General features: G+C 38.2%; 1 protein-coding gene across 1 annotated transcript; it reads left to right on the forward strand.

Annotated features, from left to right (window-relative positions):
• Positions 1-12,800: 12,800 nt before the first annotated feature.
• Positions 12,801-15,131, forward strand: LOC120001380. The gene has a single exon (XM_038849686.1). It carries the CDS (start codon positions 13,037-13,039, stop codon positions 14,981-14,983), a length of 1,947 nt encoding a protein of 648 aa, XP_038705614.1. The 5' UTR covers positions 12,801-13,036; the 3' UTR covers positions 14,984-15,131.
• Positions 15,132-15,698: the final 567 nt, after the last annotated feature.

The raw sequence follows: 15,698 nt of genomic DNA on the forward strand, positions 1-15,698 counted from the left end.
TAAGATATTCTCCGCTTCGGATTAAAGATCTGCACGGATTTGTTTTCCTCGAATGTCTCTGAATTAGTTAGGCCCAAAAAACTCATCACATGTATGAGAGGAGCTAGAGTTTTGCTTATATACCAATCAATGGAAATGTGGAACAATTTGACTCGAGCACAGCTAAAAATAAAAACAAAAACGTAACAAATACCATGTAGTATAACTTTTCAATATTGCATCATTAAAGTGATATTCTCCCCCTTTTGCTAAGGCTTCCACAGATTTGTTCTCTAGACCGTTTTCAAAGTAATTTGACCCTTAAACCAACCAAACTCGACAAATAAACACAAATTGCTCTGGAACAATGTATATGTTCTTAGTCCATATATAGTATTATGGAGACTCTATCAACGTTTCCTTGAAACAACCAAACTCTACGAACATTTACTTACTACTAAACGTTATTTTAGTATAGTAGACTAATCAAAAGACATTATATAGAGAAAATAGACTAATTTTATTCACCACATAGACCCCCGAGAAGGTTAAATTGACACCCAACCCCATAACCAATTAACCATTGGTTTCTCTACACATGGTTTTTTTTTTTTGAGTACAAGTACAAACACAATATACGACACACCACCAGATCAAGCCTATGAAAGTACATGTGTTAACAGGCCCCACGCAGGAGGCACAAATCAAGCCTACGCAAGGGTAAACTATCATCAAGCCCACGCAGGGGCAAACTATCAAGCCCACGTAGGGGCAGACGAAGCCCACACACCTACTTGTAAATATTCGGAGGAGGTGAGACTAGAACCCATGACCTTAGTCAGGGATATGCAAAGTCATTGCCACTCAACCAATGGCTCATTTGCTCTCTACACATGGTTTGAAGTTTGACCAATAGCTCCTTTTGATGTTAACTTGAAAGTGGTCCAATGGTTCTCTCTTATCAAAATCTAATTAATCTCTGTTAGGAAATCTGGAAAACTAAAGAATTAGTTTGGATGTATATATAATGTAATTTTAGTATAAGAACTAGAATAGGATATCAAAATGAGTCCCACGACTATGATTGTTAGTGGTGATTACTGATTAATAGGTAGGATATGATCTGCCAACAACATCTACGGTGGACCCAGCTCGCTAATCGGCACCACATCTAAATGAACGGTGATCACGACTTTTATTGTGCCGTTGCTTTCATGGCAGCAACAGGGTATTTTTCATCCATCAATTATTGGTCGGGTTTCATTTTCATCTCTTTGCTTCTTTTTTTTCCTCCCTTTTTCGTCCCCCAACTATGAAAAAGTACCCCGTTTGTCCCTCGAATAAATCCGACGACGGAAAAATCAAATGTGGCGTTCTGTTGTTCGTCAGATCAAATTTCTCCAACGTGTCATATAAGTGTCACGTAAGCATTTTCCGACCTCAATCTCACTTGAATGACGAAAATGGTACTTTTCAATAGTTGAGGGAGGAAAATGGAAGGGAAAAAAAAGCTTAGGGATGAAAATAAAACTCGCCCCATAATTGAGGGATAAAAAACACATTTTTGCCCTTTCATGCCATGCATGATGTTTCTATACACTCCAGATTCTTTTTCTTTCTCCGACGTATTTGACCATTTGTTTAAAATTCAATTCAATTATATATATATATAGTATTCTCATAATTAGACCTTATATTGTTAATATATCGATATCATTATATCAGTTCGGTGTAAGAGATCCATCAATATTATTTATAAGTAAAAATCAAATCCCTCTCAATCAAAAAGACTTTTATAACACTCAGCTCGAGTAACGGGATCACAAGTCTTTACAATGTAAGCTTGATGATGTTGGGTGAGATACCGAGCGACAAAGGAGTTGAGTTTATTGTCTCACATCGTCTAGGGAAAGATGTGAAGTACAATATATAATAAGTCAAACTTCCTAACTAGTAACAAACGCTTTTACTGGACTAGCTCAAACTAGTAAGATGGTTTTGGGCCTGAGAAGACAAAGTTGTGCGGACTAGTATGGATTGGCCTAAAATGGACAAAATGTTACTAAGACGGAGGGGAGAACTGTTACAGATTATATTGGAGCTGAGGCCCCAGGGTTTAACTGTTTAATGTGTGGAAATCCACGAGTGTCTGCTGTCGTGTGGGCCGCATAAGGACGCGGGTTCTTAAGAGGGAGTTTGTAACACCCAGTTCAAGTGGGCTCGACAACAAGCTTCTGTAGTGCAAGCTTGGTGGTGTTGGGTGATAGGTATGATAATACCTATTGTTTTTGGTAGAAATCTCCCCCTCTTAAGCTTCCTTTTGATAAATAATGAGTGTATTTATGTGTTGATTTGTATTTTGATAGGTTGATTGCGGTTTGGATGAAAAGCGACGGAAAATGGGCTGAATTGAAGGAAATGTCCACCGACCTTCGTGTGTTCAAATAGTCATAACTTTCTGTCATGTTATTGGACTCGCGTGAAATAAAAGGCATTGGAAACTAGACATCTCAAGCTTTCCGTAGAAGCTAAAATCAGGCTAATCAGAGGTCATATGGAGAAGTTATGGTCATTTGAATTGTGGGACTAGGCGTAACGCGCCTAGGCGTGCGCCTAGGTGCACGCCCAGAATCATTTATGCACGCCCAGTCCAGAGAGCATTTGATGTGAAGATGATTGAAAATATATACCACGCCTAGGATTGCGCCTAGGCGTGAATTCAAAGCGCCTAGGCGCACAAAACAACTTTTGGGCAAGTTTTAATTCGCGATTTGCCCTAGCCGCACAAAACTTTTGGACCGAAAACTGATTTTCTGGAGAGCGAAACCAAAGGGGGAAGGCGACTCTTGGAGCTAGGAGGAGAGATTCTTCAGCTCAACTTGGATTTACTCAACTAATTGGGTTTATTCATGATTTTCTCATCTCTCCTCTTGTGTTTTTCTCTCATTATGTGTAACTAAACCTCTTTTGCCAAGGCTAGGATGAAGCCTTGGGTTTGATGACTTTGTTTATGACTTGATTTACATATATATGAGTTGATTTGGGTATAAATCTTGTGTTTCTATGTTTGATTGCAATTTCTTCATGCTTGTGGTGTTTGGCCAACACTTTAGGTTTTTGGATGAAATTGTTTGGAGAATTTGCTTAGACAATAATATGTCAAGTAGATTATGCTTCTTGAAACACTTGATTATGAATGTGTCTCCCTTTAATTAGGTGACAATTTGTATGAATTCTAATCTCCATAGAACTCCATGAATTCCTATGCATGTTTAGACCAATAAGATGGCTAGAATGTATTTAGGAATATCCGACCTAGACCAATAAGATGGCTAGTAATCGATTTTAGGGAGATTTGGCTTAAATGCGCTAAAACCGACTTAGGTACGGATTCGTTATGCACGAATTAGCAAATATGTGTGTGAATTTGTGTCATTGCAAGTCATTTCCCAAGGGGGATTCCAAAACCTTGGTGTTCATCTCATTCATCTCATTTGCATTAGTTGCATCTTTATTCTAAGAAAATACCAAAAACACTTTGCTATTTGCTTGTCTTAGTTTAATTACCCAACCAAACAATCTTGAGTTGAACTTTACTTTTGTTTGCATTGTCCATACATACATACAAATATACATTTGGATTAGATATAACACCGTCCCTGTGGATTCGACCCTTGCTTATCATTGTGCTGTAGTCGCCGACTAGTACACTTGCTAGTAAGGTTAATTTAGACCCAACACGTTTATGGCGCCGTTGCCGGGGATGGTAGCTTACGTTTGATCCATTTTTGTTATTTGTCCATAATTTTTTTTTTCCCTTTGTTTGTACATAATACTTGTACATAATATTTTTTAACTAATTTTGCTTTTGTTGGCATATGCTTTGAGATGAGATATCCTCCACCATGTGCTTATCAGGAAGCAGGTTTTTATGGGTCAAGCTCATATTTGCAAGGATATAGTGCAAGGACAACTCCACCAAACTATCCCCCATATCCACCATGCAACCCCTTCTCCAACACTTATAACTCTGGAAGGTGTGAACGACCTCAATTCCTATGGAACAACTACCAGCATCAATTTGTTCCTAAACAAGTAGCACCACCACCATTGCTTAAGCAAGCACATGACTCGTCTCTAGAAGACGTACTAAATGCATTGGTTACAAGTACCCAAAAGTTGGATGCAAACACTCAAGCTTGTAGAGAGGAGATGTGTCAATGGGCTTCACCACCACCGCTTGAGCAAAGACATGAGTCATCTTTGGATGACCTACTCGATTCCTTAAATGCGAGTACCCAAACTTTAGAAGAGGCAACACATAGGATGGTATCAAGCAAGAATCAGCTTTGCCAACTTATGATGAAAACAAGTGAGGGGGAAGATATAAATGGGACAACTCAAGCAGTTACATTAAGCAGTGGCAAAGAGTTGGAGCTTAGAGGAAATCCATCAACTGCAGAATGTGCGATAGTTTCAATCGAACAAGAAATTAATGGACCTACATGGGTTGAGGAAGATATTGAAGAGAAAGCTCTTGGCGATTTTGAAAAAAATTTGAAAGCTGAAGATTTGGAGAACGAGTATGATGATGAGGTGGAGGAAGAATGTGATAACTTTGTAGAGAGGCATGAGGATGACACACCCCACAATCAGGTGCTATCACCATTTGAAGCTCAATTCATTGACTTTGTTGGAGTTGAGGAGCCTAATGTAAATCTCAGTGCTTCCATATTGCACATCCTGGAGGAAATTTTGCCCACAAAGAAAAGATGGAAGCTTCAACAAAGCATAGAGAGCAACATTGCAAGTTCATTGAAGAAGCTTTCCCTCTACTCAAAATATCTGTTCCATTGGCATGGAAGACTACAGTTTCAACCAAGAGGGCCAAAGGAATTTAGAGATAGAATCTTTTTGAAGGGCATATCAAAGAAGGATGTTTGTGCACCATTTCTTGAGCCACTGCAAAGTGGTGGATCTCGTCTGGCTGAAGACATTAAACTTAGCACTTCTGGTGTTATACAAGAGAGGGTGCATGAAGAAATTGAAGAATTGTGGCCAGGCCAGTACCCCAGTCCACTCGATGCATGACTCCAACCCCCAGGTTGTATTGTTTCAGCTTGACCTCTTTTTAGTGCATTATTACATTGTTATGTTTTGCATTGAGGACAATGCATTCTTTAAAGTGTGGGGTGGTGGACTGCGTATGGATTATCTTGTGCGAAATTTCACATGATTTTTGTAGTAGCTGAATTTTTTAAAAAAAAAAAAATTTGAAAAAATTGAAAATTTTCAGTGCTTGAATCTTGCATATTTATGGGAGTTTTCTGTTAAATTGAGTGCTATACTGAAATGCTACTGATCTTGGTTTGTGGAACCCATCTTATCCTTCTATATGCTTGACGTCTACTCTATTGGATAATCACTTGAATTCACTTGCACGAGAATGTGTGCTTGTACGGTATGACTTGGGTGAATAGATGTTAAATGTGGACTTTCTCTAAGATGATCTAGAACACCATGTTAGTGATATTCTTGGCACTAGTTAATTACATGCATGTTAAAAAAAATGAAAAAAAATAATAAAATGATGATGATTAAAAGCATGGTCCGCTCTTGTGATCTTGCCGAGTAACCGGTGCTCTTGTCTAACCAACTCGAGTTTCGTGTAAAAAGGTGAGGCAATCATGATGAACATACTAGGCTAGTTTAACTTCGAAGCCTTTTCAACTCGAGTGATTGATCCGAGGCGTGCTTTATCACATAATGCCCTAAACCAACTGGTTGGGAGTCATTGGTTGAGAACTCGTTACATGGGTTGACTAGAAAGCTTAAAGGAGTGAGCATTGCACGGTCCTAGTAAGATGAAAACAAAAAAAATATATAAAAAAAAGAAGAAGAAGAAGAAGAAGAGAAGTATGTATATAAATAAAAGTGCATTGGTATTACTAATTGACTGTTCTTGGAATTCTTGGAATGTGACTATGTTTGGTGCCTATGAACTCTTGGAAGCCAAATATTTATACATTTCTTCTTTGCACGCACTTAATGTAGCTGAAGTAATAGCGTAGAAGGATAATCTTCACTGAGTATATGGTTTGGATGAAGTGTGGGGTCTCCACATCTTTTTGATCGGATGGCATTGATGTATGTTGTTTCGATTCTAGAGATTTCCCTCCCATATGTTTGATTTGAGTTATCTTGAAACGTTTGTGGGTGTCGTTCTTGTAAGCCCTCAGGAGACAAAACTCCTCCACTAGGGACACCTAGGGGTTTAAAGGCTTGTTGGATACGCTAAATGCAATCGCGATTCCTGCGTTAGTGAGTTAGGATGTTAGTTGGTAGATGTACTTAGTTTAGTTTTACTTGAGGACAAGTAAGGTTTAAGTGTGGGGTATTTGATAGGTATGATAATACCTATTGTTTTTGGTAGAAATCTCCCCCTCTTAAGCTTCCTTTTGATAAATAATGAGTGTATTTATGTGTTGATTTGTATTTTGATAGGTTGATTGCGGTTTGGATGAAAAGCGACGGAAAATGGGCTGAATTGAAGGAAATGTCCACCGACCTTCGTGTGTTCAAATAGTCATAACTTTCTGTCATATTATTGGACTCGCTTGAAATAAAAGGCATTGGAAACTAGACATCTCAAGCTTTCCGTAGAAGCTAAAATCAGGCTAATCGGAGGTCATATGGAGAAGTTATGGTCATTTGAATTGTGGGACTAGGCGTAACGCGCCTAGGCGTGTTCGCGCCTAGGCGCACCATTTTGCACGCCCAGAATCATTTATGCACGCCCAGTCCAGAGAGCATTTGATGTGAAGATGATTGAAAATATATACCACGCCTAGGATTGCGCCTAGGCGTGGTACGCCTAGGCGTGAATTCAACGCGCCTAGGCGCACAAAACAGCTTTTGGGCAAGTTTTAATTCGCGATTTGCCCTAGCTGCACAAAACTTTTGGACCGAAAACTGATTTTCTGGAGAGCAAAACCAAAGGGGGAAGGCGACTCTTGGAGCTAGGAGGAGAGATTCTTCAGCTCAACTTGGATTTACTCAACTAATTGGGTTTATTCATGATTTTCTCATCTCTCCTCTTGTGTTTTTCTCTCATTATGTGTAACTAAACCTCTTTTGCCAAGGCTAGGATGAAGCCTTGGGTTTGATGACTTTGTTTATGACTTGATTTACATATATATGAGTTGATTTGGGTATAAATATTGTGTTTCTATGTTTGATTGCAATTTCTTCATGCTTGTGGTGTTTGGCCAACACTTTAGGTTTTTGGATGAAATTGTTTGGAGAATTTGCTTAGACAATAATATGTCAAGTAGATTATGCTTCTTGAAACACTTGATTATGAATGTGTCTCCCTTTAATTAGGTGACAATTTGTATGAATTCTAATCTCCATAGAACTCCATGAATTCCTATGCATGTTTAGACCAATAAGATGGCTAGAATGTATTTAGGAATATCCGACCTAGACCAATAAGATGGCTAGTAATCGATTTTAGGGAGATTTGGCTTAAGTGCGCTAAAACCGACTTAGGTACGAATTCGTTATGCCCGAATTAGCAAATATGTGTGTGAATTTGTGTCATTGCAAGTCATTTCCCAAGGGGGATTCCAAAGCCTTGGTGTTCATCTCATTCATCTCATTTGCAGTAGTTGCATCTTTATTCTAAGAAAATACCAAAAACACTTTGCTATTTGCTTGTCTTAGTTTAATTACCCAACCAAACAATCTTGAGTTGAACTTTACTTTTGTTTGCATTGTCCATACATACATACAAATATACATTTGGATTAGATATAACACCGTCCCTGTGGATTCGACCCTTGCTTATCATTGTGCTGTAGTCGCCGACTAGTACACTTGCTAGTAAGGTTAATTTAGACCCAACATTGGGCGAGCTACCGAGTGACGAAAGAGTTAAGTCTCTTGTCCCACATCGCCCAACGAAAGATGTGAAATACAATATAATAGGTCAAACTTCCTAACTAGTAATAGACGCTTTTTCTTGACTCAAACTAGTATGAGATGGTGTTGGGTCTGGGAAGACAAAATCGTGAGAGTCAATATGGGCTGATCCGAAGCAAACAAAGTGTTACTAGTGCGGAGGAATGGGTTGTTACAATCTTTTTAAGGACAAAACCATACGAGTCTTAGAACAAAGACAGACAATACCTTTTCAAGTTATTTGGGTTGAATTTATGAGTTACCCTCACGAGTTTTCAATTTATAATATTATTATTTGTCTAAATCAAAACCAAGTAGTTGGGATTATACGTGGAAAAACTGTTATAAAGATCTATCCCTATCTCAAGTTCAATTTTTTTGAAAAATGAAGTTTGACAAAATGCCAAAGCATGATGTATGACTTGTAATTTTTTGTCTAATTATGATAGCAAACCGGCATTATATATATGCTAATAAGTGTCGGTCAAATGGGTGTCGCGTCGATGATGGTGACAATTTTCGCATCAAATCTTTGCATGTATTTGCATTTTTTTTTAATGTTTTTAGTTGCTGAAACCTTCTGGAAGAAATACAGTAAGGGCAATTGTAATGATGCAAGTGTTAATGTCCCCAACAAAATTAATCTTGTGTCCCATCTTTATTACACAAAAAGTTAAATCAAACACGTATTTTAATACAATCACATCAATAAAACACATATTTCAATACAATCACATCAGCAAAACACAAATTTCTATACACTTTCTCTTTCCACCCAACATGGAGGCCAACAATATTTCATTCCTTCATATTATCCACAACAAAACTATACCAAAACACAAAATACCAATACATCCACATCAGCAAAACACTTCTCTCAATACAGCCACATAAGCAAAACCCGTTTCACAATACAATCACATCAACAAAAGACAACATCTTTATTGGTCAAATAACACTTTATCATTGGAAATGTCCTAACGGAAGAGTGGTTAATAATTTATGTTTTCATGTTGGATTTGGTGAGTCGTTGCCCACAATTATGGACAAGATTATTTGACAAAATTATTGTTTAATCAAATGTTCTAGAACATGGCGACCATAACTATATTATATCATCATTATTCGGTGGAATATTTCCAACTATATGTACATTACTAATGTTGATTAATTTTTTAACCACAAACTCATTCAATACACAATCACATTATACTCGTCCTACATGATAAAACATGTTTTGAGAAATTAGACCCATTTTCCTCCTTAACAGATAAATCAACACGACAATAGAAAAATTGAAACTGAGAAAATCAACAATCAACACAAGAATATATATGAAAAATCCCCAAGATCAGAAGAAAAATCACAACGTTGTCAAAAGACAACTAAGAGAAAATTTCATAATGTAAAAAATTTGTGTAACCACACACTGACAATTTTTTCTCACAAAAAAACCCAGGCAACTCATGAGATTTACCACAAAGTTATCCCCTTTTTTCTCTCTTAATGCTCACCTCACACAACCCTTTGTTCCGTTACAACCTTGAACCTAATTGAACCCGAGATATATCATAAAGTTATCACTCTTTGTTCTCTCTCAATCGCCTCTCTAAACCCGAAGAAACAATAATAAAAAATTAGGTTACAACGCTAGAAAACAAACTTACTATTTATAAGCTTGTACAAAACCAAATCTTAGTTGAACTCGAATTGCTAATCCTCATCCAACTAGATTTTGATTTTATTGATCAATACCAACAGCCTGAACACATAAGTCTATACGGTCACAATGTTTTCGAACAGACGAGCCCTTCCGTCCCACAAACACCATGTAATTACTGGGCTTTCGGCCTATGGGGTGAATCTAAAGCATTTACTAGACGTGGTGGTTGAACATAAGATTGCTGACTTTGGCAATAATTAATAACTTATCACCCAACCAACCCCTTGGAATAGACATCCATGGTAACTTGTAAGTGCGCCACTGACTAGTAATGGATACACACTCAAATCCTATTCTGCAAGTCAACGACTTATTTTTAACTTAAATTGAGGCCCAAGTAGTGTGCTCTTGTGGGCCTAGTATTTAATGTAGAAATGGACCTGGAAATGTAATAATGTATAGCCCAAGAGCCTTTCGTCTAGGCCTCAAAGTCCAATTTCATATTAGTGCATATAACCCAAAAGTTCCGGTCAATCTCATACAACCATGCGTTTTCTTAGTCTAAAAATCAATGACGAGGATTCCAGAAGAACAAAACCATGTGCACAGGCAGGACCCACGCCCAAGAGAGTGGGGTCAACTGTTTTCTTCATATATATATGCCTATTATCAAAATTTAAGTTTCTATGTGATAAGTTATGTTATTCAATCATTAACACAGTGAAGTCCAGTAGTACTGATCAACCTTTCCCTGTAATGCTCGCGTGTCCTTGAATTTGCAGCAACAGCAGAACTCCCAAAATGGAAACTTGAATTAGGAACAAAAAAAATCTATGTATAAGGTAGTACTTGTTTCACACATTATTGTTTCACTTTGTTAAGACTTTATCTCATATCGGATTGACATAATCCAACTGAGTGACATATAAGCAAATATTAAGTTCCTCTCACACAACCAACGTTTTTTTTGAGTCTAAGAACCAATGACGATGACCTAAGAAGAACAAAGTCATACGGGTCTTTGGCTCAAAATGAACAATATTGATTTGTAATATTGTTTGGGTTGGATTTTCTTACGCACTATTTGAATATATATATATATAACTGAAATTTATTGATGTATGCTAATTATATCTATGAATGTTATATCCTCTTCAATTCACTTTATAATTTTGTATTCTTATCAAGAAATGTAACATCAGAAGCTATACATGCATAGATATCTAAATATAGATATATATATAGAAAGATTATTACAAGTAGCTTCATGGAACCAGCCTCCTATGGCAGATTCGATAATTTGGGGGACACATGTTTATGGTGTGTACATTAATTCTTGTGCATGAAAGAACAAAAGTTGGTGAAATATTAAGTGGCAAGTTTGGTTTCTGTAAGAGGAAGTTGAGGAGTGTCTAAGACTAATACCATACTGATTGACATAATTAAATTGAGTGACTTATAAGTAAATTATACCCTACTCTTCTCACACAATGACGGGTTAATTTTCTATTTTTAAATCTCAATGACAATTATCCAAAAAGAACAAATATGTGTTAGTCGACCGCGCCGAACATATAATTGTCTCTGTTTCTCTCATTGTACGGATAGATCATGCATAAAAAGACTTGATATTCAGCTTCTTTTTCTTTCGAACATCACATAGAGCCAGATCTAGGGGGTTTCCTGGAAAGAAATATTCAATTGACAAATGTGATATTATATTGATGTGGGTATCATTCTTTTGTGATTGAGAAGCACAAAAGAGAGTGTACCAGAATCTAATAGATGCTCCGATGATCTGGACAAAAACAGTACTCTCTCTAAAGTGTGTGTGGGTGTTTGAGTTGGATGTTTTGTCTTTTATTTCGTCCTTCCTCCTTGTTACCTTTTTCAAACATCTTTTATTTCGTCCTTCCTCCTCGTCACCTTTTTCATGTAAAGTGATTACTTTGGATATATATATATATGTATGTATATGTATGTATGTATGAGAGAAACGTGGGATGGTTCATAAAAAAACAAGCCAGACAATTATATGTTTATGATATTCTCGAACTGATGACTTTCACCATGTCAAGGTGATTCATGTGCGATGATCACTTTTCATATCCGGAACAGTTGTTGTTGTGAAGAATCAACCAAAAAAGAGAAAGTTGAAGGTGAAAGTGTGAAACACATGTATAATACGAAATCTGGAGGATGAAGTTAAGGATAATCAGGTTCGAACCGATGATTTTCACTACATTAAGGCGACACTCAGTTGAGTGTCCAATACTAAACAAAAAAAATCTTATTTTCTCCATGTTTGAATAGGTTTTTGATTTGGAGTTACAATTGGGTGCAATTTTTTTAGTAATTAACTTTACTGAAAAGATTGAAACAAAAAGAAAAACTACTTAAAATTATCTTTAGAATATTTAAGAAAACACTTAGATGCTTAGGTCTGTTTGGTATGTTTGTTTTCCATACATAACAGAAAACAATTCGAAAAACATGTTTGATTACCCATTACAGAAAATAAATCAAACAAACCCTAAAAATTGATATACATGTTAGATTTATTTCAACATTGCATTTTATAGTTATCATTACTGTTGGAAATAACAAAAGATCCCACATGAAAAATAAATATGGAAATTGAGTGGCTTTTAAATATATGGCAGAACTCAATTCACAAGACATGATTTTGTGAGTAAATGAGCCATTACATGTAAATCCGCCTTTAAACAATTGGGGGTACCTGCAATGGAGATTAAAGACAATTTTCTATCTCACCGTTCAATCTTTTTTAAAATTTAAAAACAACGGTGCTGTTTGGGAGTGCTGTGAATTATAAAACTATGGTATATAAACGTGCTGCCAAACCCGCACAATGTGAGTCCCACGGAGTTGAACACATCTATAGGAAACTGTAAGAGTTCCCACTACAGGCACTTCGAATTGGCCTTTATAGGCAGGGTAGCTTGGACTCACCCAATGTCTGATTTGATGACATAGTATCAGAGCATGATTGTAAGGGTGTTTGAGGCCCATAAAGAAGCCCGTATGTTTAGGCCCAAAAATAAACTATTGTGCTTATAATATGATGATATTTTGATTATTTTCTTACAGCTAAAAAATGCTTAACGAATTTTTTTTTAATGATAAGTGATAACATGAAAACACTTGATTTTTTTTTTTTTAAATATGGTAAGAATGTAGACACAGCACCCCACGCAAACTCGCACGCTCAAGCCTCATCTATCACCACTTTCCTAAATTTCCTTCATTTCCTCCGTCAATCAAGCACAGAATCTAATACTTCTCTCTGCATCTCTCTGCGGCTTTTTTGATCTGTGATTTTGGGTTTGTTGTTAAAAAAGATTTGATATTGGGTTTTAGACAAGATTCGGGTTGTGAAAAGTTTGTGGGTTTTGGTCCGCTCTGTGATCCATGGCGGACATAGTAAAGCAAATCTTGGCGAAGCCGATCCAATTAGCTGACCAGGTTGTGAAAGCTGCGGATGAGTCCACCAGTTCGTTTAAGCAGGAGTCTGCGGAAATCAAATCAAAGACAGAGAAGCTGGCTGCGCTGCTTCGACAGGCGGCGCGTGCCAGCTCCGAGCTATACGAGCGGCCCACGCGCCGGATCATCGACGACACCGAACAGGTACTCGACAAGGCCCTCTCGCTTGTCCTAAAGTGCCGGGCCAATGGCCTTGTGAAGCGTGTCTTCACAATTATCCCGGCTGCGGCGTTTCGCAAAATGTCGTCTCAGTTGGAGAATTCAATTGGGGATGTTTCGTGGCTCTTGCGAGTATCGGCCTCTGCCGAGGATCGCGACGACGGGTACTTGGGTCTGCCTCCTATTGCTGCAAATGAGCCGATTTTGTGTTTTATTTGGGAACAGATTGCAATACTTTCTACAGGGTCGCTTGATGCGCGATCTGACGCTGCAGCTTCTCTGGTTTCGCTCGCGAGGGACAATGATCGATACGGGAAGTTGATTATTGAAGAAGGAGGGATTCAACCCCTGTTGAAATTGGTGAAAGAAGGGAAAATGGAAGGTCAGGAGAACGCTGCGAGGGCGATTGGACTTCTGGGTCGTGATCCGGAAACCGTCGAACACATGTTACATGCTGGTGTGTGTTCAGTGTTTGCGAAAATACTCAAAGAAGGTCCAATGAAGGTTCAAGCAGTTGTGGCCTGGGCTGTGTCTGAGCTCGTCGCGAATTATCCTAAATGTCAAGATCTTTTTGCTCAGAACAATATAATTCGGTTGCTGGTTGGTCATCTTGCGTTCGAGACAGTTCAGGAGCACAGCAAATACAACGTTGTTAAGGCTACCTCCATCCATCATGCTGTGGTAATGGCAAGTAGTAATTCCAATTCCGACGCTATTGGCAATGGCAATGCTAATACTGTGGAAAAAAGGATTGATGATGATTGGAACCATAAAATTTCCCATCCTAATGGGAAACAGACACTGCCTCAAATGCACGATGTGGTCAAAAATACTATGGCAATGGAGGCTGCGTCTAAGCCACCAATACAAAAAGGCAATGGTGCGAACAATGTGAAGCAAAATCATCAGCCAAGCCATTCACTTTCCGGGCCTAGTCTTAAAGGGAGGGAATCAGAAGATCATACTATCAAGGCCTATATGAAAGCTATGGCAGCAAGAGCACTTTGGCAACTCGCCAAGCGAAACTCGCCAATTTGTCGCAGCATCACCGAATCAAGAGCACTCTTGTGCTTTGCAGTTCTATTAGAAAGAGGACCTGAAGATGTCCAACTCAATTCCGCATTGGCATTGATGGAGATCACAGCCGTGGCGGAGCATGATACTGATTTGAGAAGAGCTGCATTCAAGCCCAATGCCGCTGCTTGCAAAGCTGTTGTTGATCAATTGTTGCAAATCATCGACAAGGCTGATTCAGACCTATTAATACCTTGCATCAAGGCTATTGGGAATGTGGCTAGAACATTTCGAGCCACCGAGACGAGGATAATTTCGCCATTGGTTCGTCTTCTCGACGAGCGAGAAGCAGAGGTTTCAAGAGAGGCTTGCATTTCACTAACCAAATTTGCCTCCACAGATAACTATCTCCACCTTGACCACTCCAAGGCAATTATAAGTGCTGGAGGGGCAAAGCATTTGATCCAACTGGTCTACTTTGGAGAACAAATTGTTCAAGTTTCAGCATTGATTCTCCTAAGCTACATTGCATTGCATGTACCAGACAGTGAACAGCTTGCACAAGCCGAGGTGCTTTCTGTACTAGAATGGGCATCAAAGCAATCTTTCCTCGCCCAGAATGAAACTGTGGATACATTGCTACTAGAGGCCAGAAGTAGGTTGGAGCTTTACCAGTCTAGAGGTTCAAGGGGATTCCATTGATCCCAACCAAATGTGCCAATTTAGTGTCTTCTCAACAATTTTTTTTTTTTTTAAAACAAATCTTCTGTTCGTGTAATTTATCATTCACAGAGTGTGCATAACATATCTATAATATCCAAATGCCATTTCCGGCCTTTTTTCTCTGTTACTTTGCAAACCTTGTTGTTACTTTGCTACTATAGTTTTCTAGTTTTGTATGCTTGATGCCAAGGCCATAGAATATCAATGTAGGCTCCACCTTTGTCCTTTGGTATTATTGCTGAGTTTGTAATAATTTCAGCAAGCTTGGAACAGGTAGCCAAAAAGCTATCATTGAAGTGAATGGAACACAGAAAAATTGAAATGTGAGTTACAAATGCTGAGGTTTGGTTCACCTGAGAATTTTAAGCCTCCATGGAAGAGTTTCATCTTCAAACAAACTCCCTGATTTGTGCTGATTGTGGACCATGAGGGGACTCAAAACCCCCACAATTTAAAGACAGAAAAGACTTCATGTTGATCTTTATTGTAATCTTCAATCTGCCATGATTGAAACCCACAAATTCCAAGTTGACAAAAGCTGCTTGTATGTTTAAAAGAGTAATCCTATATTTAAGACAAGACAGGGAAGGTTAGGTATCATGTTTGGTTTGCAAATGTCAGAAATACAAAATATCCTACGACGGATGGACGGTTAAGTGAGAGTCAACTATATGGTTTATAAGTTTGAGTCAAA

This window comes from Tripterygium wilfordii, chromosome 1 (assembly GCF_013401445.1).
Source record: "Tripterygium wilfordii isolate XIE 37 chromosome 1, ASM1340144v1, whole genome shotgun sequence".
In the NCBI taxonomy this organism is placed as follows: domain Eukaryota; kingdom Viridiplantae; phylum Streptophyta; class Magnoliopsida; order Celastrales; family Celastraceae; genus Tripterygium; species Tripterygium wilfordii.

Coding starts and splice junctions, on each gene's coding strand:
- LOC120001380 (XM_038849686.1), top strand. CDS start 13,037: ATGGCGGACATAGTAAAGCAAATCTTGGCGAAGCCGATCCAATTAGCT.